Here is a 27,177-nt window from a genome sequence, read left to right as displayed (position 1 = left end):
TATGGAGTCAGGTCATTTGTGTGGAAACGTGTGAGTATTGCAAGACTTAAGTCTCAGCCTGTTAAGTATGATTTTTATTTATTTATTTATTTTTACATTTTGAAATCATCAGTCTTATGAGTTATAGTATTTTGATGTCAGAAAAGTTGTTTTTTTCATGCAAAAGCAGGATTGTAATAAATACGCAATAGTCATTGATAAGGTTGACATGGTAACATGCTTCTTTTAATTAGATAATTTTATTAGATGTGGTGATTTTTTCTAAATCTTGAGATTTGTTGTTTTGTCCTATAAATGTTGGCTAATGTTGACTTCATTAGTGATTAAGCAAAATTATTAATAAATTTATATTTTTGAATATATTCTAATTTACTTTGTCCTGAGCTGATATCATGTCTAAGAATTAAGAAAGACAGATACATACCTAGATATATATCAGGACAAATTTTATTCAGAGGTAAAATAAATTTTGATGTCAAAAATTCCAATTTGGCCAGTGGGAACCCTTCAAGCTAGCTTCTCTGTCTTTAAACATGTCACCGTTGTTCTTGAATGCTTCCTTCTTTTCTGGCACAAGATGTTCTAGTCTCAAGTGGAATAGATTCCTGCCCCAACCCTGATCCTCTGGCTGGTTTCCATGGGCCCTGGCTTCTTTTAGTGGAGAATGAGTTGTGTGTAGAAATCAAGATCTGGACCATAGGTGTGTTCATTGACACTAGGGTGTTAATGTTGCCAGACTTTTTAGTGGACAGGGCTGTTTTGCCTGTTTACATTATGTACATGTTCATATCTGTTTGTGTTCAAATACATGTTGACGCCTCCATTTACTTCTGTTTCTGATCACCTATCTTTTGGTACGTCTACTTTCATGTGACACTAAAGAATTTGTTCTAGATTTCTTCTTGTCTTTGTACCTCCCTTCTCGGATGGTGAGGAGTCTGGTTTTGTGGTCCTCAAACATAAACATCTATGTGCTCTGTCAGCCTGCCTGGAGCCAGTCTCCCCACTCTGTGGTGTGCCCTGACCGCACACTTTGTACCTTCTCAGGGCTGGTGTTATTCCAGCACCCTCCTTAATTAGGCCTGGCTTCCTGAGCTGCTCTGTCACTCTTCTTGCTTTGATGCTCTTCTTACGTCAGGCTATCTGTGTCCTTTTTTTGATGTCTTCCTTACATCCTAATAGTTGCTGGCAAATGTAAGATTACTAAGGAGCAAACACTGGCAATATTTCCTGTTCACAGATTCAGAAGAAAGCTTTGTGTGCTGTGCAAAATGGTCACACTAGACACATATGGCTATTTAAATTCAAGGTTCAGTTTAAATTAAAGTAAGATTAAAACTTTTCCCAGCTGGATGTGGTGGCACATGCTTGTAATTCCAGTGACTCAGGAGGCTAAGTAAGGCAGGAGGATCATAAGTTTGGGGCCCTAATCAATTTAGTGAGAGCCCCCTAACCCTCGTCTCAAAATTAGAAAGTGCTGAATGATGTGACTCAGTGAGTAAGCACTCCTGGGTTTAGTCCTCAGTAACACCCACACACACAAAAGTGTAGTTCCCTAGTTGCACACATCAATTTCAAGTTCTCAGTTGTATCTTATTGAAAGTTTGAAGCAATGAAGTACATACTTCACATGGAAATGCCAATCCAGTGAACAGGAAGAAGGACATGAGAAATCAAAATTCAATTGCGAATATCAGTACAAGTTTTTCTATTTTTCATTGTATATTCAGCTTTATGATTTCTTTTTGTTCACAGATACTGTGCTAGATTACCAAGTGATCCGTTTACTCATCTAGCTCCCAAATGTAGAACCCGAGAGTTGCCTGATGGTACATTTTATTCAACTCTTTACCTGCCAATCAACTCACCTCTTCGAGCCTCCATTGTTGTGAGTTAAAAAAAAAAAAGGATTGTGTCTTTTAAAGTATGTCATTAGTGGATTTTTTTCCTAGCTTCTCTAAAACATACAAGTTATACATTTGGCTTTAAAGTCTTCTTTGAAAAGTAGACTCAATTCTCTTTTGCAGTCAGCTACATATTAAGGTTATTCAGATTTTGAATAGACTGTACAGTGTACAGGCTCTTAGAATTGTACTGGGGACCTCTGCAGTTCCCTGAGGTCTACTGTGCAGACACTTCTGACTGAATCATTCAGTTGTGACCTCGAGACTCACCGTGACACAGAACTCATTACATGTAGCTAAGCTACTCTAGTTGTCTTGTTAGCTCAGAAATCTGCCTTTTGTAAATCTGTTGGTCCCAGCATTCATTTGCAGATATTGCAAGACGATGGCTTTATATTGTACATAGAAAGCTGCTGAGTACTGCTAATCTGTGTTATATCCCAGTATACCTGTATTTTTGTATATTTTTGTAGATTAGTAAAATTAGGTACTTTAAAATCTTAATGAAATTTATTAAAATAGTTAGGACTTAGTTTTTCTCGGGCAGAGTTTTTAAAGGTGAACATTTCAAGTATGGAGATTAGGATATTTAAAAGCATAGTGGTGTTTTTAAATATGAAGAACTTTTTTTCTGGTAAATTGAACTTTAAAGATCCTGGGGCAGAGATTTCATAGTGTTTCATGTGCTGGTGATAATATGGCCTCAGGCATGTGCAGTGGAAAAGTTTTTTGTCATTTCTAGGGCCCACCAATGAGCTGTGTGCGATTGGCTGAAAGAGTCGTAGCTCTCATTTGCTGTGAAAAACTGCACAAAATTGGTAAGTAAACATGTTTGAAAAACATATGTAAATAAAAATAAGTTTTAAACATTGTAAAAAAGAAGTACATCAGGACTTGACAGGTTTCTGGGGAGTTTGTAGAGCTGTGAATATGGTGCTCTTGGTGAGCTTTTATAGATATAAATGCAAATATAACTGGAAAGCCTGCCGCGTCACAGGAGCTCTCCATAGCCTAGCTGTGAACAAATGCTACTTATTTGCTTCCTTTTCTGACTCCTGTTAAGGACATAAAAGTTAGGGTTAGGGTTGTGTGTGGAGGTGTAGGGGTGTGTGTGTGTGTGCGCGCGCGCGCGCGTGCCAGAGAGAAGGGGGGGAGGGGAGGGAGGGAGAGGGAGAGAGAGGCTAGTCTCTCATATTCATCTTTACTGTGTTGAGTGTAATTATTTTGTTTTTAAATGGGAAGACTTGTTCTCTGTGGCCTTTTGTTTAGAAGCGATATGTGCTATTTTCCCGTTCATTTTTATTCCCCCAGTGAAGGGGATTGGAACCCCGGGCCTTTTGCATGTTAGGTGAGCCTCTATCACTGAGCTACAATCCCAGCCTTAGGTGTTTTTAGTTTTAAGACTTAGAATTTGCAGTTCTGCTCATATTGAGTCTATGGATGTCAAAGTGGACTGCCTGACGTCTCACCTCTGGTTGCTTTGACCTTGTTAAAGGTAGAAGTGCTTTAGTTCTCACTGCTTTTTCACTGACTTCTTAGCATAGTACTGTTTTAGGTTATTTACTAGCCAATTAGCAAAATCTGGGTTTTTATATTAACTCTTTTTTGTTTTCTCAGGTGAACTGGATGAACATTTGATGCCAGTTGGAAAAGAAACTGTTAAATATGAGGAAGAGCTTGATTTACACGATGAAGAAGAAACCAGTGTTCCAGGAAGACCAGGTTCCACAAAGCGAAGGCAGTGCTACCCAAAAGCAGTTAGTATTGGTTAGAACTGAATAAAAATTTGGCCTTTCTGACTTGATTTCCTGTTGTATCAACTCTAAATTTCTCTGCATGGTTGTTTTTCCAGTCTTGTGATTTGACCCACTTAGTGGATATCAGCTCATTTCTTCGATTCATAACTTCTCTCAGATTAGCTTGTTTCACTTTAGATATTATTTGTTTTATTCCTTTTGGGTTATTGTTTTTTCCTCAAAAGGATTCTTGGACTCATTAGAATGAGTGTATTTTAGTCAGAGACTCCATTGGGTTATCCTTTATGGTGTGAGTCTTGCCCTGCTTGCCGCTGGCACTGAGACAAGAGGTGTGTGTGAGGCAGTGGGCAGGCGAAAAGTGCACAGGGTGGGAGCATGGTCTCAGCCAGGAGGTCAGGTGTGGGCCTCTGAGGTCAGAACAGGTGGTTTCTGTGGACTGTCTCCTGGTCTGTGACATCTGGCAGATTCACACACTAAAACCTCCGAGTCTGACTTCTGGGTATAGCCATACTTGTTAAAGTATTTATTTTTAAAATACTTATGTTTTTATGTCTTAAGAACATCAAACAAAAGCAAAATTTTGCTGTATACTTTTATCTTAGTCTAAATGTATGGTTCTTTTGCTTTTACAGGTTTTATTTAGTTTCACTTTTAACAAATTTATACCCAACTAAGCATTTTCAAGATTGACAGCCACATTGGTTTTGTAAAACTCATTAGCTTTATCCATTTTTGTGAAAGCTCGTTTCCTTCATACTGAGTCTTCCTGTTGGACTAGTTTCGTATGGTGGATCCCAAAAATGATGAGTGTTTTGAGAGCGCAGTACTGCCCTGTGAACTGTTGACCAGACTTCTGCTGTCCCTTGTCCAGCATTTCTGTACCTTTTAACTATAGATGCAGTGATTTGTCATTATCTCAGAAACTGCAGGACTCTAGTCTATAGACTGTATTTATAGTGAAAGCTTAGGAACAATTGAGATAATTTAATTATGGCTCACTCTCATAATGAGATAGCCATTAAAAATGATTGTGGTGATTCATTGAAAAATACTCTCATGTCTTAACTGGGGATAAATCAGATTATTTTACACACAGACACACACTCATGCTCACAGTCTGTTGTGTGATTTTATTTGTATTGAAAAATAGGAGTGTGTATATGTCTATATATGTTTATGCATAGAAAAAAGTTTAAGGAATTATGCAGTATATCAAAATATGACTGAAGATTCTTTTAAAAAAATACTGTTGATCTAATGTAGTACATTAGTGGTGGTATTGCAGTGATTCTTGATTCCTCCTTCCTTTCTCCCTTTCTCCTTCCTTCCCTCTGTTGCTCCCTGTTGTGTTACTGGGATGGAACCCATGGCCTCACGCATAAAGCTCACTACCACTGAACTGTGTCCCAACCCTAGTATGCTAGGAAGAATTTTCTTGCCAACACCTAGAATAGAGGCTGTTTATACTTGTGCATGATACTCAATGTTTGTTTCCAACTCTAGATTCCAGAGTGTTTAAGGGATAGTTATCCCAAACCCGAGCAGCCCTGTTACCTGTATGTGATAGGAATGGTCTTAACTACTCCGTTACCTGATGAACTTAACTTCAGAAGGCGGAAGCTCTATCCCCCCGAAGACACCACACGATGCTTTGGGATACTGACAGCCAAACCCATACCTCAGGTAGACCTTCTATCATGACTGTCGGGTTGAAAATATCTTAGATTTTGCTTTTTTAAAAAAGAAATAGGGAAAGGAAAATTAGTAGTAAGTGTCTTCGTTAACTCAGCATATTTAACATTTAAAGAATGGGGTATCTCTCAAGACTGGGGTATCTCTCCTACTGATAGAAGGCGTCATTTTCTTTTCAAGTTAACTATATTGGGATAAAGACTTAATTGACTTTGAAGGGTGCTTTTGTTTTCTTTTTGCTAAGATTCCACACTTTCCTGTGTACACACGCTCTGGAGAGGTCACCATATCCATTGAGTTGAAGAAGTCTGGATTCACGTTGTCTCTGCAGATGCTCGAGTTGATTACAAGGCTTCACCAGTATATATTTTCACATATTCTTCGGCTTGAAAAACCTGCACTAGAATTTAAACCTACAGACGCTGATTCAGCATACTGTGTTCTACCTCTTAACGTTGGTAAGAAGGGCCCAGGCTTGAAGTGTAGCCACAGAAAGAAATGTTTTGCTGATAATTAGTTAATCAGATATACTATAGCAATCTCTCACTTTGATGACTCTACATTAGGTACATGTTAGTACACAGCTCAAGTCAGAAAGAATCTTAAATGTGTTATATTTTAATAAGCTAAAGAGTCTATTTTCTTTCCTAAGTTAATGACTCCAGCACTTTGGACATTGATTTTAAATTCATGGAAGATATTGAGAAATCTGAAGCGCGCATAGGCATTCCCAGCACAAAGTATTCAAAAGAAACTCCCTTTGTTTTTAAATTAGAAGATTATCAAGATGCAGTTATCATTCCAAGGTAGGTGCATAAGCGGGAGGGAAAGCAGTGTGGTGCTTCGTGAACTCAGCAGTGGCGCTGAATGACCCTTTACGGTAGAAGGGGCTATTTTCTCTGGGCTACTTGCTTTACAGAAACCTAAGCATTGTTAGTAAAGAGATTTTACTTATGAGGGTCAGAACATCTAAATAATGTTGATTGTCTTTCTTCCTAAAGCCTCTATCCTTTTAATTTCCTCAAGTCTTATATAATTTGATCACATATAATAGTTTTGCTTCTTAAAATTTATATAAGTTATATAAATGTTATGTAAGCTCATGAAGATAAGAAGTCAGAATACTTTTTTCTTATTTTGTGAAAATTTAAGAATGAACTTTTGGGACAATAAAATTAAATGTAGGAACTTTTCAAAAATTAGAGTACTTGTATAATTTAATCTTTGTTTGATTTTTTTTTTTGGGGGGGGGGTTGTGTGCCTTGAAAGCCATGTTTTAAATGACAGTTATCACCAGTCTATCACTGTCATAGGTAAAATAGTAACTCATTTTATGTGGAAAATATCTCACAGTTAGCATTAGTGATATTCAAAGTATTCATTAACCTGAGCATGTGAGTACACACCCTATAATCCCAGTAACTCAGGAGGCTGATACAGGAGGATTGCAAGTTCTAGGCCAGCCTCAGCAACTTAGTGGGACCCTGTCTCAAAATGAAAAGTAAAAATTAGGGCTCATTCCCCAGTACCACAAACAAACAAGAAACCAATATTCACTTAGTTGTAAGTTTTTGTAAGCTTTCTCTTTTGATTATATTGATGAAATAGATTCTCAAAGATACCATGTATCATTCATGTATTATCAAAGTGTAGATATTAAGAACAAAAATAACAAAATAGGAGAGAGCAGAGAGTCGTTTTTAATTGATAAAAATAGATTTTTTAGGGGCAGGGGTTGTGGCTCAGTGGTAGAGTGCTTGCCTAGCATGTGTGAGGCACTGGGTTCGATTCTCAGCACCACATATAAATAAATGAATAAAATAAAGATCCATCAACATCTAAAAAAATATATTGTTTCCTGTTCAGTTGAAATACATCCTTTGGAATTGATGTTTCATTTCTTTTTAACCTTTTGAATTCTTAATCATAGTTTGTGTTTCTAATTAAAACAGTTGTGTCTTGACAAAAGTTGATTTAAACAGAAAAGTAATTGTTTTTCTTTTCAGATACCGCAATTTTGATCAGCCTCATCGATTTTACGTAGCTGATGTGTACACTGATCTTACCCCACTCAGTAAATTTCCTTCCCCTGAGTATGAAACTTTTGCAGAATATTATAAAACGAAGTATAACCTTGACCTGACCAATCTCAACCAGCCACTGCTGGATGTGGACCACACATCTTCCAGGTGAGAGCTCCATAAGTGACGTCAGATCGCACTGGAGGGTTTCATTTTGGAGGTTGGGTTCACATGCGGAGGTTCCCTGTGCCTCTGGCCTACCCATAGACTCTGAAATCAGGACCCCTCTGCACCCAGGCATACCTGGGGAGTTTAGGAGTCTGTGGTTAAGTGAATACGCTGAAGTTGGAAAACCACTGTGAAAGCATACTTACTTTTGTTTGACAAAATTGTTTTGAAATTTTTATAGACTTAATCTTCTGACACCTCGACATTTGAATCAGAAGGGGAAAGCTCTTCCTCTCAGCAGTGCTGAAAAGAGAAAAGCCAAGTGGGAGAGTCTGCAGAATAAACAGGTACTGGTTGTTGCTGGTGTAGTCACTGTGTTTGAAGATAAGTTTCAGTTTTACATCATCAAGTTCACTGAGTGATTTGCAAATTTGGGGGAAGTCACTCTACCTTAGATTTTGTTTTGTTCTAATCAGTATTACATATTGAATTTTACTTGAATATCTTCTTCAGTGAGGATGAAGCATTCTGCTTTTGTCATTAGTCCATGCTGTATCACACAATCATCCTCATGAATTTTAGGTCAAATTCCATTTAGGCTTAAAGAATTATTTTAAAAATATATGTGAAATTAGATCTTATTAGCATTTGTAATTTTCATCTTCATCCATTAGTGAAATTGGTCTTTTAATTTACTTTAAAAACATTTTGTGTATGTGCCAGTGCGCATGTGTGTGCTTTTTATTTATCTATTTACCTTTTTTCCTTACTCCAAAGATATTGGTTCCAGAACTCTGTGCTATACATCCAATTCCAGCATCGCTGTGGAGAAAAGCAGTCTGTCTCCCCAGTATACTTTATCGCCTTCACTGCCTTTTGACTGCAGAGGAGCTAAGAGCCCAGACAGCCAGTGATGCTGGCGTGGGAGTTCGATCACTTCCTGCGGATTTTAGGTATGCCTGTACTGTTGGCCAGGAAAAAATGGGTCGTGAAGTCCTATTTGTGAGAATGGAATTAATTTAAATTTAATTTTATATAAAATATTTCTTTTAAAAGTAAAGGCAAAACATGGATGTCTAACACATTTAAAAAATGTCTTGTTGGACTTGCAAGTGAAAATTGGCATGTTAGGTTATCAAGCCCTCTGTTCTTACCAAGTTACAGAGGGAGGGGAGCCCGGAAGCAGAGGTGCTTACTTGTCCCTCAGTGCTGACATGGAAGTAAGTGAAAACAGGTCTTTAGGACAGCTTCCTCTTTGGAAGAAAACCCTGTATATTAAAAAGCAGTTACCCTGGGCTGGGGATATAGCTCCCTTGGTAGAGTGCTTGCCTCACATGTACAAGGCCCTGGGTTCAATCCACGCACACACACAAAAAAGGTCTACCTCAGTGTATTCTTCGTGTTCATTATTTTTTTTCCCCCATTAGTAAAGTCTCTGCACCCTAAGGAAATTTTTGGTTTAACCTCTCAAATTAATTTTGGTTATCCAATAGTCCAATTCTAGGGATTGAAAGAACTTTAAAAATACAACATTAATGGGGCTGAAGTTGAAGCTCAGTGGTAGAACACTTGCCTATCACTGGGTCTGATCCTCAGCACCACCTAAAAATAAATAAATAATTTTTAAAAAAAAAAGGTATTGTGCCCATCTACAACTAAAAATAGATATATTTTTAAAATATTGATTTTTTTTTTTTTAGCTATAGTTGGCCATAATACCTTTATTTATTTATTTTTAGGTTGTGCTGAGGATCAAACCTAGGATCTCACATGTGCTAGGAGAGCGCTCTACTGCTGAGCCACAACCCCAGCCCTAAAAATATATCTTTAAAAAATATAACATTGACAATCGCAGCTCTGTTGATTGAGTACCTGCTACAGCGTTAAATACATGTTTAAATGAGGCAGCCTATATTAGCTCATTTAATCCAAGGGCCATCCTATGAGGCAGGAATCATGAGCTGCATTTCCAGTTGCAGAAACTGAGCCACAGAGTTGTGTAAGCCGCTCACCTAGTTAACCAGAGGACCTGGGTTCCAAGTCCTAACAGCCACCTTTAGGCTGTGCCATGTGCCTCAGTCATCGTACTGTGCTCGGGCTGGGCGGAGGGCTGGGCGGAGGGCAGGGCGGAGGGCAGCCGAGTGAAACCAGTCCCACTTTATAACTGACTTTGTGTGGAGTATCAAGTGATGTTGATTTCTAGCTTGGAAACTTGTTTCTCTCTAAAAGTAGAGAAGTGTCTTTATTTTGTTCTTTACTATTAGTTTTTTTAAATTGAAATTGCTGCATTCTTAGCTAGCCCTTTTGAGGGATCTGAAGAAGTTATGAAAATGTCTTTGCAGATACCCTAATTTAGACTTCGGGTGGAAAAAATCTATTGACAGCAAATCTTTCATCTCAATTTCTAACTCCTCTACGGCTGAAAATGATAATTACTGTAAGCACAGCACAATTGTAGTCCCTGAAAATGCTGCACATCCGGGTGCTAATAGAACCTCCTTAGAAAACCACGACCAAATGTCTGTGAACTGTAGAGCATTACTCAGCGAGTCGCCGAGTAAGCTTCAGATTGAGGTTTCAACAGATCTGACAGCAGTTAATGGTCTTTCTTACAATAAAAACCTTGCCAATGGCAGTTACGACTTAGCTAACAGAGACTTTTGCCAAGGAAATCAGCTGAATTACTACAAGCAGGAAATACCTGTACAACCAACTACCTCATATCCCATTCAGAATTTATACAATTATGAGAACCAGCCCAAGCCCAGCGATGAATGTACTCTACTGAGTAATAAATACCTTGATGGAAATGCTAACAAATCTACCTCAGATGGAAATCCCGTGATGGCTGCGATGCCCGGTACGACAGACACCATTCGAGCGCTTATGGACAGGAGGGGTGCTGAGCAGAGCCCTTCTGTTGGGTACTCCTCGAGGACTCTTGGCCCCAATCCTGGACTCATTCTTCAGGCTCTGACTTTGTCAAATGCCAGTGATGGGTTTAACCTGGAGCGGCTTGAAATGCTTGGCGACTCCTTTCTAAAGCATGCCATCACCACGTATCTGTTTTGCACTTACCCTGATGCTCACGAGGGCCGCCTTTCGTACATGAGAAGCAAAAAGGTAAGCTGTGGTTCTCTGGGTTGAGCGGCAAGCTCTACAGGGGCCTACTGGTAGTTTGCAGGGTGGTGTGACCTCAGGACAGTCCGCCAAGCGCTGCGCTCCTTCGTTCCACAAGGGCCAGGTGAAGTCTGTGGGTTCTCGCCAGGTGACACGAGTGCTCCATGCTGTCGACACTCGGGTTCAGGGGTCAGCTGATGTTTGTATGCTTTATTTATTCATAGAAATTCAGTTCAGGTAAACCTGTTGGTGCAAGTCCAAGTCCTAGATTCCAAGGGAGACAGAGGGATCACAGAACCCCGGGCTGGCGCTTCACCCCAGGTGTGGGAAGCCTTTGGGTGGGAGGGCATGTGTGGGCAAACGGGGGTGTACACTCGAGTAGGACACAGGCTTTGGGGAGCTGTGTGGGGGACAGAGTCACAGGCATCCCGGAGCCAGTCAGTCCCTGTTTGGTGTAAGGAGTCACATCAGAGTTGCTGTGAGGCTCCGTGACTCTGGGGAAGTGTGTGTGCTTCAGACGAGAGTGGGTGCAGGGTGGCTCGCGCAGACTGTTAAGTGGCGACAAAGAAAGTGAGCTGGTGACCCTCGGCTCTCAAAGGAAGGCCGCTTGTGAGTTGGAAGAAGAGGCATGTGCACATGTGTGACCAGCACCAGTGACGGCAGAGGAGCCAGCGCTCTGCAGGTGTAGCCGGCACAGTCCAAGAATGGGAGAGCTGAGGGAGGTGTGGAGGAGGCGCAGGGCGCGCCAGCTGAGGGCCTTAGTCGGGGGTGAAGCGAGGGACCAGGACTATAGTGAACTGATAGTTCTTAACATGAGTGGTCTCTGGGACGAAGCGTGGCTTAAACAGCAGAGCCAGAGCAGGCCGAGCAGCAGGGCAGGCAGGCTGGAGTTCTGGGAGAGGGAGCGGCTGAGGCTGGGGAGGGAAGAAATGGCACCTCAGCCACCACCAGGCACTACTGAGGCCACTTTGTATGTGTGTCTCTTTCTCTGTCCCCCCTCCCCCCACACACACACATGCACAAGCATATCTAAGCCTAATTAAATCTTGAGTATAATTTGGAGAGATGTGTACTTCCATTACTTCCATTTCTGTAGATAGATATAACAGGAGGCAGGAGAGGTTGACTCACGTGGCAAGTAAGGGCAGAGTCTGGAGACCCTGCCTGTCACTGTCACACTCAGCTGTTTCTGGTGCTTTCTCATGGCAGGCACTGTGCTGAGCGCTTCTCCAAAGGCTCCACATGGAGTTGCCTCCGCAGGGCTTCAGGAGGCAGGTGCTGAGGAGTGTGGGTGGTTGGTGCCGGTCACCCTGCTGGCCCAGCACCGTTGGGAGTGTGTCTGAGGCTGGAGGCCACAATACGGCCTCCTGTCCTCTGCTGCCTCCTGATGAGCTGAGACAGGGTGGTCATGCCCTGATGGGAGCTCTGCCAGCGGGGAGGCTGAGGAGAGCAGCCATGTGGAGGTCAGAGAGGTAGGAGGTGGGGAGGGCTGCGCCTCGAGACCTCATAGGACATGAAGGGGAAATGCTCCGATCATTGGGATTTGGGACTCAGCTGTGGTTCTGCAGAGGCCTCTGTGGGGTGGAAGTTGAAGCTCTTGAGACAGTGAGATTTTCGAAGATCTGGGAGTCTGAGGATGAGCGCGTCGAGGGAGGAGGGAGGACTCCATCCCTGCATCAGCTCTGAGCCCTTGGCTCCTAATTTCTTACAGAAATAACTGTCACTCCCGAGGGCAGGTCTCGCTGGGCTGTGGCCTGCTACTCCACAGGGACCTCACGTGCTCACCACCCGGCCCTGTGCCTTGGCTGGCCCTGCTGCTCCTTGCGGCGCTTCTCCCCCTTTGCCTCCTGCCTGTCCCGAATTTCAACTCATCCCTTCTTTAGTTCCTTCTCTCTTCTCCATGTGGCCGCCCACTTGTGTCAACTTCGAATGTGCTTTCCTTTCCTGGGAGTCCCCTTCGCTTAAAGCGCGGCTTTATAGTGGAGTGTGGAAAGGGCAACTCACATCTTATTGGAGTCAGTTCCTGCTCAGGCAGTGGGGAGAGCGCTTGACACACAGCAGCTGTCCTAGGCAGGTCTCCTCCCCCACCCACAGTCACCTTGCAGGGACTGCTTTGTTCCTCTGATCAGTTGCCACAGGGCTGCCTGGCCAAGTGCCTTTCAGGATTGGGTACTTGGCTAAATAGTAGCGGGGTGACATGCACAAGGGCTCAGGAAGTGCTGCAGTGATATTTTTAGAAAATGGAAATGGGGTGGACAGTTCTGAACCCAGGTCTCCAGTGAGAACTAGATGAATGCATGGTGTGAGAGGTTAGGGAGAGGCCAGAGGCTCTGGGAAGGGCACCTGGACCAGGGTGGGCAGGGAAGTGCAGCAGGATGTGCAGAGAGAGTGCCTTGCACCGCCTTTGCTCCATGTTCAGACCATAGAATGAAATGTCATGCAGGCCATCCAAACAAAGGAGCATCACAGTTGAAATCACATTTGTACGTAGGCTCTAGGAGGGAAGACTGTGAGTACTGCACAGCACCTTTGGACATGCATTCTTTCTTACATTGATAGTTGTATTTAGTAATTTGTATTTTATATTAACAGGTTGTTTTGAAGACTTTGAACTTTGGCTCATTAGTAAGGAATCCACATTTATATACATATATTTACATATATACATTAGTTATATATAATATAAATTACAGTGTATTTTTTATTAAGAAATATTTAACTATACTAAAAGTTATAGAATATTTGGGAATTTAAAATTCTTTTTCTATCATAGATAGAAAAATCTATGCAGCCCTTAAAATTGGTAACCCGTTATAGTAACATAAAGAACATTTAGCTGAGAATATATTAATAAGCCTTGTGTAGTTTCCCCCAGTGATCTTAATGGTAAGTGTCTTCTGATATTTTCTGCTGAAGGTCAGCAACTGTAATCTCTATCGCCTTGGCAAAAAGAAGGGACTGCCCAGCCGCATGGTGGTGTCGATATTTGATCCCCCTGTGAATTGGCTTCCTCCTGGTTATGTGGTAAATCAAGACAAAAGTAACACAGATAAATGGGAAAAGGATGAAATGGTAAGTTTTTAGTAATTGGAGGTATTTTATTTTTGGTAGCTGGTGAATTTTGTTGTTTTTTTGTTTGTTTTCTGATCATGGTATGTTTACAATAGATATTTAATATATTGAATTAATTCTTATTAAGTAGACCATCTTTTCTGTGGAGGATAATTTCCATTTTTATCTTCCTTTACCAAAGGCAGGAGATTTTGTTATATTTTGACTTAAAAAAAAAATCACAGCCCGTTAAGTTTCACTTTACTAATATGTATTACAGTTTATTCTAAATCCTTAGCTGTATTCCAGGAAATGACTTTCAGTGACCCATGATCTTCAGGCTGTGTGTAGAGTGATTGATTTCAGTAGGATCTAGCTTTTGCACCTTAGGGTTTTCTCAGGACTGTTTCTGTTCTTATGAACTGGGGTGGGGGAGAAATCATCACACATAAAGGTTGTGCTGTCCTGGAGATCCTGAAGTCATGCTCCAGGAGACTCCATGTAGCACGGCTGCCTGCCCTTGTCTTGTCTTGAAGGCCACCAGAGGGCGGCTGGGGCCTATGCGCTGTGACGCAGCTGCCCAGTGGACAGTGGGAGAGCGCTGGGGCCTCTCCAGCCACACACATCTTCAGGCAGCTTCGTGTCCCAGGTTATCTGCACCAAAGGTAAATTGGCTCATGTTACTTCATTTTTCCCTCAGGCTGATGGCGAGTACACAGTTTTCCAGGTTCTATTTTCTGCATAGCATTTCTGTACGCCTTTCCTAGGACATGTGTTGTAGGTATGTCTTTAGTATTTACAGGTAGTCTGCTGTGCAACTGTTCAGTTTATACCTATTTATTGAGCCTACTTTAACTCATGTAGTGTTTGACTTATTACAGAAATGATTCTTATTTGGAAAAGCATTAAGAGAATATTTTAATGCAGGTTACTTCAGAAAATCATGTTTGTTATTGATTTAGAAATATGTAAAACCAATAGAAAATGTATAGATTGAATTTTAGAAAATATGTTGCATTGCTATGAAAAACTTTCCAATAACAGCTGTTGTCTTTATAAATAAACCCTGTTTCATAATATATTTGACTCTTAAAAATTGTAGCATAAAGGTGACTGGCATGTCAGCTTTGTTTTTATTGTTTTAAGATGGAGGTTCTCGTTCTCCTTGGGTGTCTGATGGTGTGGCACTTTGGTTCTTGGAGCACATCGTAAGCCTGGCCCTCCATCTTGGTTTGTGTGACTGGAACTGGCCCTGCATCATGTTGAGGTCTTGTGCCTCGCCCGCCACCGTACTCCCCCCCCCTCTACTCCTGCTCTGCGGCAGATAGGGTCAGCTGACACCTTTGCACACAGGTGCCTCCAAGAAAAGAGATTGGTGGTGACTCAGGTAGAGAGGTGATGTGAACTTTCAGAGAAAAGGGTTCACGCTGATGTTTCCCTTACAAGGTGTGAAGTGCTTAAAGAATCTGAAGCCCAGAAGCATGAAAGGACTTTGCCCAGGATCACACTGTTGGTGATAAAAACTAGTCCTTTGTGTCCTTGTGTTCTGCTGATTTCAGCTGATTGTGATGCCTTATTAAAGAAACAAAAGGACTTATTTTAATTTTTAAAAAATTATCCAGTCTGATTTTTTAAATTGCATTTTGGCCTATTTTGTCTGAAGAACCAAACAATACTCAAGAACAGCTCATATTACCTTGGAAAATAGAGCGGTTTAGCAGGAAGTAGTTCCTTGAGGTCTACCACTGTAGTTTTCTTTGGTGCCCTTTCTTACTCTTCAAAAGATTTTTTTTAATTTAAAAACTGAAGGATATATAGTTCTAGATATATGGCTTGCCTTACTGTTATTTCTTTTCAACAAAGTCAAGTGTTTCTCTTTCAAACCTGGTTTAAAAGAAAATCTTTGCACTATTTAAAAAATGCTTGGCAGTTTGCAAATGTTTGTCAGAGTACTCTGAAAAATTGTTACGATCAAAATTGAATCATGCCTTCCTGCCTTTCTCCCCAAAGGAAAGTGGTGGACTTGTTGTTGTTATTTTGTTTTGTTTTCACTGCTTAACAGAAATTTGGCATCTTTCTAGCATTGTGAAAAAGTTACATCATTACAAAAACCTAGCCTATTATTAAGGTTGTCATTCACAAATAAGCTTGTGCCAAAGAAATTGGAATTAGCAAAGATTTTTTGACAGCAATTGGATTGTTGTTTCATGTTAGTCTAAATTTTCTATTTTTGTCAGTTATGCTATAATCTGTTACTCTGATTACTGCAGCTCAGAGTGAGAGGAAACACATAATTTCTCAAATTCATAGCTTATTTCAGCATTCGTTTTTATTTGTTAGAAAGCAAAGCAGTTTGATTCTACATTCTAGCTAATGTGCTTTGATTTGAAGTGGAAGTAGGGATAAAAACTTTATTATAAAACCCTAGCATATGTTTTTAGTGTTATAAGGTTTTAAAAATAATTTCATTTGTTTTTGTAGTACACATTTACTTAATTGAAAAGATAACGCTTTTTTTCTGCATTGGAATTTCATTTTATTAATTTGGAAATTAGGTCACCATGATTTAAAACTTTGTCAGCCAAGTGGGATATCTCTGTGATCAGTAGATGAGTGCCTGCCTTGTGTGGCCTGTCAGAGTTGAAGTTTTGCAGTGTGGACATTAATTTTAACTTTATATCCATGTTCAGGAGTCTAAACTTAAAGCTTTATACTGGATAAAGGTCATTTTATAACTTAGAAAATGAACATTCAAAGAACATGTTTTACTTTGTTTATATGATTAAATAACTTATTTTATGTTAATTGAAAACAAATGGCCATGATTTTAAAGTTGCCTTTTAGTATTTGTGGTTGTCATTTGAAATTATCCATAACCCTTGCTTTTATTGAGTTTCAAACCCTTTTAAAAACAGCAGCTATGACTCCCCTCCTTCTCCCCATTCCCTGTTTCAGACAAAAGACTGCATGTTGGCTAATGGCAAACTGGATGACGACTCGGAGGAGGAGGAGGAAGAGGAGGAGGAAGAGGAGGAGGAGGAGGAGGACCTGATGTGGAGGGCTCCGAAGGAGGAAGCCGAGTATGAAGATGATTTCCTGGAGTATGATCAGGAGCATATCAAGTTCATAGATAACATGCTGATGGGCTCAGGAGCTTTTGTAAAGAAGATTTCTCTTTCTCCTTTCTCAACCACTGATTCTGCATATGAGTGGAAAATGCCCAAAAAGTCCTCGTTAGGTAGCATGCCATTTTCATCAGACTTTGAGGACTTTGACTACAGCTCTTGGGATGCCATGTGCTATCTGGATCCTAGCAAAGCTGTTGAGGAGGATGACTTTGTGGTGGGGTTCTGGAATCCGTCAGAAGAAAACTGTGGCGTCGACACGGGAAAGCAGTCCATTTCCTACGACCTGCACACAGAGCAGTGCATTGCCGACAAGAGCATAGCTGACTGCGTGGAAGCCCTACTGGGCTGCTACCTGACCAGCTGCGGCGAGCGGGCTGCTCAGCTGTTCCTCTGCTCGCTCGGCCTGAAGGTGCTCCCGGTGATTAAGAGGACTGGTCGGGAAAAGGGCCTGTGCCCTGCCCGGGAGAATTCCAGCAGCCAACAAAAGAACCTTTCAGGGAGCTGCGCTGCGGCCGGCCCTCGGCCCTCGGCGTGGAGGGACTTGGAGTACGGCTGTCTGAAGATCCCCCCAAGGTGTATGTTTGACCATCCAGATGCAGACAAAACCCTGAACCACCTGATATCAGGGTTCGAAAATTTTGAGAAGAAAATCAACTACAGATTCAAGAATAAAGCTTACCTTCTGCAGGCCTTCACGCATGCCTCCTACCACTACAACACTATCACTGGTAAGGAGCCCGCCTGTGCCCTGTCCCTGCAGAGGAGCCTCTGTGTGTGTCTCATTGTTTGGGCCTTATAAAAACAGCTTGTGCTTGCACAGTCCTGGGCTTAATGTGCTTGGTCAGAGAGGAAGCAGACGAGAACAGAAAGAATCCTTTATTTTTGTCGTCTTATGGGGAGTAAGAACTGCTTTGTAGCTTTGACAGCTGGGAGTGTGACACTCTGGGTGCTCTCCTAGATGTTGCAGTGTTAAGGAAATCTGAGCCCTACTATTTTGCTGTTCTTTCCCATCTCATCCAAGTACCTTTCTGATGCCCACTCAGTGCTGCTTTTGATTCTTGATTTATTAATATATTCTGCATGTGTTTCTAAATCTTTTTATTGTTCTTAGTAGACAAAAGCATCCCTCTCTCAGGGTCTTAGGGTCTTTTAAAAAATCTGAAGATGAAAAGATTAAAGGAAACTTTTTCACAGGAAGGTTCCATTGCGCTTGCCCTGGTTCTGCCGTCACCTTTCTACTCTACATTGTCTCTTTCCTCCTCCTCTATCGAAGAGGCTCCTAATCCGTGAGAGTAGAAAGCAGCACAAGTTATTAAAACAAAACTTAGCTTCAGCCTGGGAAACAAAATTTATATTTTGTTTTCTGTATGAAAATAATAAATGCTTGAATCCAAAATATCAAAGCATAAAATTTGTAGTTTGTATGATTACACTATGTAGATTAAGATGAGATGCACAATAGAAAACCACAGTATGAAACATTCTCTGATTTTGGACTTGAGGACTGATGTAGGTCAGTGGTTTTCTCAGCAGGGGAAGGAGTGGTGCTTGCTTGCTCTGTGCTCACTCTGCTGGGCATAAGGCCTGGGTGCCAGCCTGTCCCACTCAGCCCTTGGCTCTTGACTCCATGGCTATTTTGGGACCGGTCACTTCATGTCTCTCTGCCTGCATTCCCTCAGCTGAGTGGATTCCTTTAGTCACCGCCAGCAGGTCGGGACGTTGGCTGGCACTGAAAACTTCACATTTTGGCAGCCGTCCATCCTTGCCCAAGTGCTTTGCTCACGCACACAGCTCCTTCCTCAGTCTCTTGGTTTGTGTCAGATTCAGCATTCTAGTTCCAGTTGAGAAGAGGGTCTCCTTCTCCTGTCAGGAGTGGTGAAGAGTGGTGTCACTGAGCCACACTTTCTGCAGTGTGGGTGAGACACTGCGCAGTGTGGCAGCACAGCATGAGGGGTGGCAGGTGTGTGTCGGATCTGGTGTCGTTGAAGCGGCAGTGTGTGTGTGGAGACTCTAGAGGGTGCCCAGCTCCTGCCTGGCCAGCAGGTGCAAAGAAGAGCATCTGTTAGATATATCACCTGGCAAATAGCAAATTAGTTTTTTTGGCCACTTGAAGATTTTATGACCCCAATTTATATATATAATAAATTTGCTTTAAATTGTTGTTAAAATTTAATTTTCAGAGGCTTTAGTATGATATAAGTAATTTTCTCATTGAGGAAGATATACAAATAGACGTCTTTAAAACGGGTCTGGGGATCACACCTCACATCAGTTACGTATTCGGAAGGAGAGTAAATGTTGCTGCACAAGCTGATGGTTCCACCTTGGATCCTCGCGCAGATTGTTACCAGCGCTTAGAATTCCTGGGAGATGCAATTTTGGACTACCTCATAACCAAGCACCTTTACGAAGACCCACGGCAGCACTCCCCAGGGGTCCTGACCGACCTGCGCTCTGCTCTGGTCAACAACACCATCTTTGCGTCACTGGCTGTGAAGTATGACTACCACAAGTACTTTAAAGCTGTTTCTCCCGAGCTCTTCCATGTCATTGACGACTTTGTGCAGTTTCAGCTTGAGAAGAACGAGATGCAAGGGATGGACTCTGAGGTCAGTGCCATTTAAAATATGTTGAATTCAGTGTTGAAGGAAGCCATCCCACTAGCAGTCTTGGTAATTTGAGCTCTGACTTAATTGCTGTCCAGAGGGACACCTGAAGGCCAGGGCTGCGCTGTCCACAGGCTACGTGTTCTCAGAGAGAACTGAGAAGTGACTTGCTGTGGTCAGGTGGGCTTTTGGACTTGACTACCCACGCTCTGGGCTCTACAGTATTGAAGTGGAGAGGAGGCGCTGCGGATTGGTAGCCACCCCTCATCAGGCTCCCATGTTTATGCACACTAAAGAAGGGCACCTCCCCCTGCCCCAGAGCAGGCTTGACCTTGGGGAAAGCTCAGGGTGGTTTATGATGCCTTTTTTCTTTTTAAAATGCATCTGAAATATTTGCTAATATCTGAGGTAAGCATCGCAAATACATTTAGTTTTACTTGAAATGGGAAAATCTCATCTAAAAACCAAACTTCTAAATTTTTAACCATTGGGATTTGGAAGCATCTCAGGTAGGTTCAGCCAGAGGTCCGCTGGTGATAGAAGGAATTCTGATGTTTGCCCACAGTGAGCTCTTCAGAGCCCTTGTGGGAGAGGGTGCTGCAGAGGCCTTGCCAGCCACCTCCCACTCTCCAGGGTTCATCCCTCTACCCAGGGCCCTGGGAGAGCGCTCCCATTCTTTACTCCTCTCATTCTGATCCCTTTAGTTTTCTTATTGTATAGGAGTTTATTCTGGACTCTGTAGCTGTCTTAATTGTTCTTGTTTTAATTTGTACCTTCTCTCTTTTCTAATTGCTCCAAACTACTGTTGGGCTGTAGTGAATTTTTTTGGCTTTTTGTGAGAAAAAAGTGAATGTAGGTTTTAAAGCCTTGCCACAGGGTGAGCGTCAAGTGCTGCCTGTACAGCTGTGCCCTGCAGGGCGGGCGGTAGGCAGGCTCCTGTGGGCCTTCCTGCAGGGCCAGCTCTGATGCGGAGCAGGCGCAGCCCAGCGGGGCAGGAACTGTCTCATCCAGGTCCCAGTGTCCCTCTCCTCTCACTCTTTAGGAATATTGTACTTCAAAAGTAGAAGAATTCACTAAATTAGATTTCTGTTCTCTTTTTGTTCTGTTAGGGTTTATTCTTTGACTTCCCTTGGTTTGTAGAAGTGTGTATAGAAGTTACAGACGCTTATTGGGAATGTCACGGTCTGGCTTTTTTAGCTTAATATTTGATCTTAAAGAAGTTTCTCTCTCTCTCTCTCTCTCTCTCTCTCTCTCTCTCTCTCTCTCTCTCTCTCTCTCTCTCTCTCCCTCTCTCCTCAGCTATAAAAGGAGAGAATTTAACTTACTAAGTTCAAAAATTCCTTTCTATTTCAAAACAATGACATATGAGCAGTAAGCATCTTTTTTTTCTAGTTTTCAGCATCATAGAGAAGTTTGTGTGACTAAGTGTCCTCTGTTTATTTCTCTTTCACAGATATTGTGCATTTATTTTAGAAAAATTAGAAAATATAAATAAACACAAAGAAAATTAATTAATTAATTCAAGTTGCCTAATTATGCTGCCCCAGAAATAACTAATATTAACATTTTCAGATGTATTATTGCTAATGTGTATAAAAATAAACATGCATAACACATAAAATGGAATAATGTATAGTATTCTTTTCACTTAATATATTATAGCTGACTTTCCATGTATTGATTGGCATTATGGTTTTCAGTAGTGGAGTCAAATATAGCTAATTTAGGGTCCTTTATGGTTGAATAGTTAATAGTTTTTAATTAGGACTTCTAGTAAACATGGGTGTTTTAAGAAAAATTCTTGAGGCAGAATTGCATCATAGAATTCGAACTTTTAAAAAGGCTTTTGATACGTAAAATTTTGGCCTATTAATTTGAATATACTGTCAAGTACTCTGTTATAATGAACATTTATTAAATAGTTTAATGAAAAGAGAGCCTGAAGGGGAAAATCTTCCAGAAAAAAAAAAAAAATCTGCCATAAAAGTCGTGTTCTCTTGTTCCCAGAGCAGAGCATACCAGCATACCCTGTCCAGCCTGTCCTCATTAGCGTCCTGTTTCATCCTCGCCAACCTTCCTGGGGGGAGGACTGTTTCAATGTGAAATTCTTTGATTATGAGTGAATTTGAAAAAGGGTTTTTTATACACTTATTGACCTCTAGTTTTGTGCTAAACTTGTTTTTGTTTTAATTTAGAAGTAATTTTTTTTCTCCTTTGCTGGGTGTAGATGCTAAATGGGGCAGGGAATTTTCTCCCTTTTTTTAAATTTTCATTTAAGATTAAAAATGATGTTTGTGGAAAAACCTATCACAGTGTTGCAGGCAATCCATAAATGGTTGGTATTGTTAGCGTTGTTAGAAGTACTAGCTAAGGAAAGGAAATGCGTCTGTGCACTGCCTCTCTGCGACCTTTGGCTTACGTCACTTTCTGTTATAGCTTAGGAGATCAGAGGAGGATGAAGAAAAAGAGGAGGATATTGAAGTTCCAAAGGCCATGGGGGATATTTTTGAGTCACTTGCTGGTGCCATCTATATGGATAGTGGGATGTCGCTGGAGATGGTGTGGCAGGTGTACTATCCTATGATGCGACCACTAATAGGTATTGTGGATTCTTTGTTGAAAGAAAAATAAAATTTAAAAATGTCTCAAGGGTATTACACACATAATTCTTTGATTTTGATTATAGAAAAGTTTTCTGCAAATGTGCCCCGTTCCCCTGTGCGAGAACTGCTTGAAATGGAACCAGAAACTGCCAAATTTAGGTGAGCAAAACAATGTGTATGGAAAATAATTAACTCCCTTAAGAGCAAGGGGAGAAGTTCTTGAAATATCATTAAACAATGATTTTGAAAAATTCTGATGCCGTGGCATGCTATTATCCAATTTTCATCTGACTAAACAGCTCTTTTTTCCTTTTTGTTTTTATAAAGCAAAGCTAAATTAAGGCAGAAACGGCAGCCGCTCTGTCGGCAGTATGCCCCCGTTTAGCCCTAATGCACGTTTCCTTTGTTCGGTGTCAGCTTGTACCCAGGACCTCGGCCTGACAGTGCATATGGAATGCTGACTGACAATGATAATAAATACTTCTGACTTCTAACTCACGCTGTTTGGGTTTTTTACAGCCCGGCTGAGAGAACTTACGATGGGAAGGTCAGAGTCACAGTGGAAGTAGTAGGAAAGGGGAAATTCAAAGGTGTTGGCCGAAGTTACAGGATTGCCAAATCTGCAGCAGCAAGAAGAGCCCTCCGAAGCCTCAAAGCAAATCAACCTCAGGTTCCCAACAGCTGAAGCCCCTTTTTAAACTTAAAGACAACAACAACAAAATAAAATAAAATAACAGAATTAAGGGGAAAATATTTAAATCGAAAAGAATGATTTAAGTTGGTATTGAGCAGAATGAATGGAAGGCAGAATTTAAAGTTTGATAACAAGATAGATAACAGAATAAAACATTTAACATATGTATAAAATTTTTGAAACTAATTGTAGTTTTAGTTTTTTGCGCAAACACAATCTTGTCTTCTTTCCTCACTTCTGCTTTGTTTAAATCACAAGAGTGCTTTAATGACATTTAGCAAGTGTTCAAATAATTATTGACAGTTTTTTGTCTGTTTGGTTTTTTTTTTGTTTGTTTGTTTGGTTGGTTTTTTTGAGTTTGTCAGCTTTGCCTAGCGTTAGAAGGCCATGGAGCTTAAACCTCAAACAGCCCCTAGAATTCCATAGCGTCCTGAACACCCTTCGGTGCATGTGGTAGTGCCACTCCTGCGGGAGTCCTTGCCCCGAGTGGAGCGATGCAGTCGGCGAGAGGAGGAGCGAGCAGGTGTTGGCTTTTCTTTCCATTTGTGTTGTGTAAGGTGAAGTTCCAGGCGCTGTTGCACTTGATGGTAAGGAGTGGATTGTGGATCAGCATTGGCTGGCATGTTGGTGAATCAAATTTGAGTTCGATGCCATGTGGTCCTACATAAAAAAGGTTCTTGCCTTAAAATTAAAACTTTCATGAATATTCTTTAATTTCTGAACAAACCATTTACATTCCCTTTGTTTTATTATGCATTAGATGTTGAGATGGAGTCAGTTACAGCTCACTAGTATAGTTGTTACTACAGGATTACACTAGAATTTCTGTCACATGTATTCCAAAGACATTTTAAAAACCAGAATATGAATTTTTTTTAACATCATAATCAAAATGATCTTTGGCTAAATACCCAGTTTTACTGAAAATTTCCTGCTAGGTAGTTCCAGTGATGGGAATATTTGTGGCAAGTGATTTTGCCCTGTAGGCTGTCGCTCTAATGAAATAACCCTTAGACATATCACACCTGAACTATGCTGCAGACTTTATAATTGGCTGGTGGTTTGTTGCAGAAGCAGACAGAGCACCTTGCTATAGTCCTCTCTCCTGCGTCTCCAGCTGTGCTTTCCAGCGTGGCATGCGCGTCTCCCCAGAGCTGTGCTGGCAGTGCCACGGGAGTGGAACGTTGGCGATGGTCTGCCGTGACTTTTATACATCTGTGGTTTAGGTCATTGATTTAGATAAACTAGCTCATTATTTCCATCTTGGGAAAAAAATTTAGGCATTTGCCAGAGTTTCTTTGATTAGACTTGTAGGCACTCTTTACTTCAATACCTCAGTTCTTCTTTTCTTTTGCATGCATTTTTCCCCTGTTTGGTGCTATGTTTATGTATTATGCTTGAAATTTTAATTTTTTTTTGCACTGTAACTATAATACCTCTTAATTTACCCTTTTTAAAGCTGTGGGTCAGTCTTGTGCTCCCACCAAAATTCCAGTAGAAGTTTGCTGCAATTTGCCCCATTAATTATGCTTGAAGTTCAAGAAAGCTGAGCAGAGGTGTCTCGTACTTTCCAGCACATCGTTTTGAAGTTGATGCTTCATGTAATGCTGCATTTACGTTTCAATTACATTTGGATATTTTTCTGTACCATCCACTTGCAGAGAAGGACCTCTGCCCACGCACACAGCAGCTTTCAGCTCTGCTTCATACTCAGCCCCAGGTGAAGGGGATGTTGAGCTTCTCCAGTGTATTTGTTGTCTTAATTTGAGATCTAAATTCTTAGAGTTTTTGAGCAAATTAATCTAGGTGACTGATTTTGAAAATAATTCTGATGTACAAACCTTGGATGTCTATTTGATTTAAAAAAAAATATTAGGTGCGATAATATTAGGTAAAACCAAGCGATTCCTGAATTATATAACTATGAAAGTGTACAGGTAACAGGTGAGGCTGGATATTAATTTTACTTGTGGGGTGATTTGTGGTCATATCATGGCTCTCTTGATAATTTATAAACTACCTGATGCCAGGAGCTTTGGGCTTTGCATTGAATCTGATGCATTTATCCCAGCGTTAGGGCGTTCTCTGGCTTCTTGGCTTTCAAATCAGATTGTTTCAGTCATGATTCCCGGTGGGAGAAAATGCCTCAATGTATTTTGTAACCTTAAGAAAAATATTTTATGATCATACTAAAAAAAGTTCAGACTCGCATATGATTAGGCCATACATTCTCAGGGGCACGAATTTCTTACTACTATTCAAAATGTTTTATCAACAGCAAACATGAGCTACTACTATTACTGCCCCTCTTTTTTTTCTTTGGAAAAAAAGAGCTGATATTAACAGTTTGAAGCATTCTATGATCCCCTGGTGACTAAGTAAAAAATAAATGAACAATATTATTTAGACACATTAAATGGTTATGAACGCTTTTGTGCTGCTGAGTTTTCATGCTGTCAAGTTTTCCCCAGTTTAGTTTGTTGACATATTTTGCATCTGTCAATTAAGAAAAAAGTCACTCTGTTGCCCCACTTTAAAACTGTGTGTGCATCTTTTGCCCCTGCAATGGCCATGGGGGCAGAACATGCCGTGGAAACGGGCTGGTGAGTGGGGCTATCCCCGGCGCACGATAATGGACCGCTGAGGTGCCGCTCGGCAGAGCCACTGCAGGAACCCTGATGGTGTGCAGGTCGGTTGGCATGGACCTTCACTGTAAATGTCTCCTTTCTTTCATGATATATTTTCTGCAGTCCTGACTATGCTGCGTTTTGAAGAGCTTTCCCCCCTGTTCTGTTCATGCACAGATGAGCGTTGCACTTGGTACATGCTTTACCTCATTTCAAGGAGAATATGCTTAACTGAGAGGAAAAATGTGGTTTGGCCTTGCTGCTGTTTTGATTTGCCAAATTTGAAAAAGATGATTATAATGCCTGCAATGTGTCATATACTTGCACAACTTAAATAGGTCATTTTCGTCTATGGCATTTTTACCATTTGTGAAAGTATTGCAAAGATTTGTTAACTGAACTCTTAATTATGTTTTAAAAATGTTTGTTACATTTCTTTTACATGTGTGAAATGATTAAGTTTAGAATGACCTCTAACACTCCTGTAATTATCCCTTAAAATACTTCTATTTTTACTTTCTTAATAATAATAGCCTGCCCCCAGAAAGATTCGATGCCCTGCCTGCGTAGCAAGAGTCTTGAGACGGCTCTGGCTCTGCGCGTCCAGTTCCCAGCTGCAGTTGCTCACCCGCAGTCGGCTCTTCCAGTCGTTTCCTGGCAGTGGGTGGTGGCCGCAGAATACAGAGTGTATTCAAGACCCGGGCCCACCCCACCACACTCTTAAGGCCCTGTTAATGTAAAACTCTGTATCCTGCTCGGTTAGGGCATCTAATCCTTTCCCGCAGAAGCGAAGGCCAGCAGAGACTGGCGTCTTTATTTACCTGTGTCCGAGTCACGTTTGAGTCTGTAGCTGGTTTACAGTTGTCCGTGGAGGAGGAGCTCATGCCGTGTGTACCACCCATGTGGTTTTTTTAATCACATCTAAATAGGTATATTTTTCCAGCCACTAATTGCTTTTCTGAAATTTAATTATTTCCAAATAAATTTTCTTATTTTATATTGTACATGAGAAGTTTTAAAGATATGTTTAAGACCAAGAGTAGTAAAATGACTTTAAAAGTTGTTGGAGGTGCCAGTAGCAATATCTAGGGAATTTGCATTGAGACCATTGTATTGTCCACTAACGGTGAAAATGAGCTTTCAGAACTAACTTGTAAATATGTTTTCATCATTGCTTGTTTTTTTCTATCCATATTTGGACGTCAACCACAGACAGTTTAAATTTTGTAGATGCCCTCAAAATTCACTGCAGCAGCAGGTTATATAGCAAAAATGCAAAGGTGAACAGGAAGAAGATCTCTGCCTTTTCTGCTGTAAATAGAGTAAAGGAAAATGACTAAAATCAAGTAATACTAATACATCATTTCATTGACAATAGAATCTTCACATCACATGCTGCAGCTGTTTTTTAAGGAACATGATGTAATTCTTTCATAGTAATCATGCTGCAGAAATTTGCAGTCTGCACCTTATGGATCACAATTACCTTTTTTTGTTTGTTTATTTTTTGTTTTCTTTTGTAATAATTGTAGCCAAGTAAATCTCCAATAAAGTTATGGTCTGTTCACTTTGTGTCCTTTTATCTTTTTCCCTTCCAGTTTTGACTTACTTCATGTGGATGATAACATTTAAATAGTGGTAGCAGAAATGGTTTTAAAAATGTTTGAATTCCCTGGTGTATCATGTAAGAGTGCATATTTTCACAGGAGGAAATTTGGTTCATCAAATTATGCTTCTTGTCTACCAACAGAATTATATTGTAACAATTGTCTTTTTGCAAGTGTGTTTTTTCTGAAATGATGTCAC

At 40.9% G+C, this 27,177-nt stretch overlaps 1 protein-coding gene across 9 annotated transcripts in view; it reads left to right on the top strand.

Moving 5' to 3' along the window:
* Dicer1 (dicer 1, ribonuclease III) overlaps nt 1-26,938 on the top strand; it is a 71,365-nt gene extending 44,427 nt beyond the window's left edge. For 5 of the 9 annotated variants that reach the window (XM_078050794.1, XM_078050795.1, XM_078050793.1 and 2 more), the window contains 17 exons: nt 1,756-1,888; nt 2,647-2,722; nt 3,522-3,661; nt 5,165-5,344; nt 5,598-5,811; nt 6,006-6,159; nt 7,360-7,542; nt 7,784-7,889; nt 8,320-8,495; nt 9,885-10,665; nt 13,579-13,734; nt 14,250-14,378; nt 16,669-17,569; nt 19,182-19,450; nt 21,884-22,046; nt 22,134-22,209; nt 22,570-26,938. In XM_078050794.1, coding sequence (XP_077906920.1) covers nt 1,756-1,888; nt 2,647-2,722; nt 3,522-3,661; nt 5,165-5,344; nt 5,598-5,811; nt 6,006-6,159; nt 7,360-7,542; nt 7,784-7,889; nt 8,320-8,495; nt 9,885-10,665; nt 13,579-13,734; nt 14,250-14,378; nt 16,669-17,569; nt 19,182-19,450; nt 21,884-22,046; nt 22,134-22,209; nt 22,570-22,735 — 4,003 coding nt within the window. In that variant the 3' untranslated portion in view covers nt 22,736-26,938. The other 4 variants (XM_078050790.1, XM_078050798.1, XM_078050796.1 and 1 more) reach the window with 2 other exon arrangements.
* Nucleotides 26,939-27,177: the final 239 nt, after the last annotated feature.

The sequence above is a fragment of the Ictidomys tridecemlineatus genome, chromosome 5 (genome assembly GCF_052094955.1).
Source record: "Ictidomys tridecemlineatus isolate mIctTri1 chromosome 5, mIctTri1.hap1, whole genome shotgun sequence".
Lineage (NCBI taxonomy): Eukaryota > Metazoa > Chordata > Mammalia > Rodentia > Sciuridae > Ictidomys > Ictidomys tridecemlineatus.
Note: the sequence above shows the minus strand (reverse complement) of the source record. Positions and strands in the feature narration are given on the sequence as shown.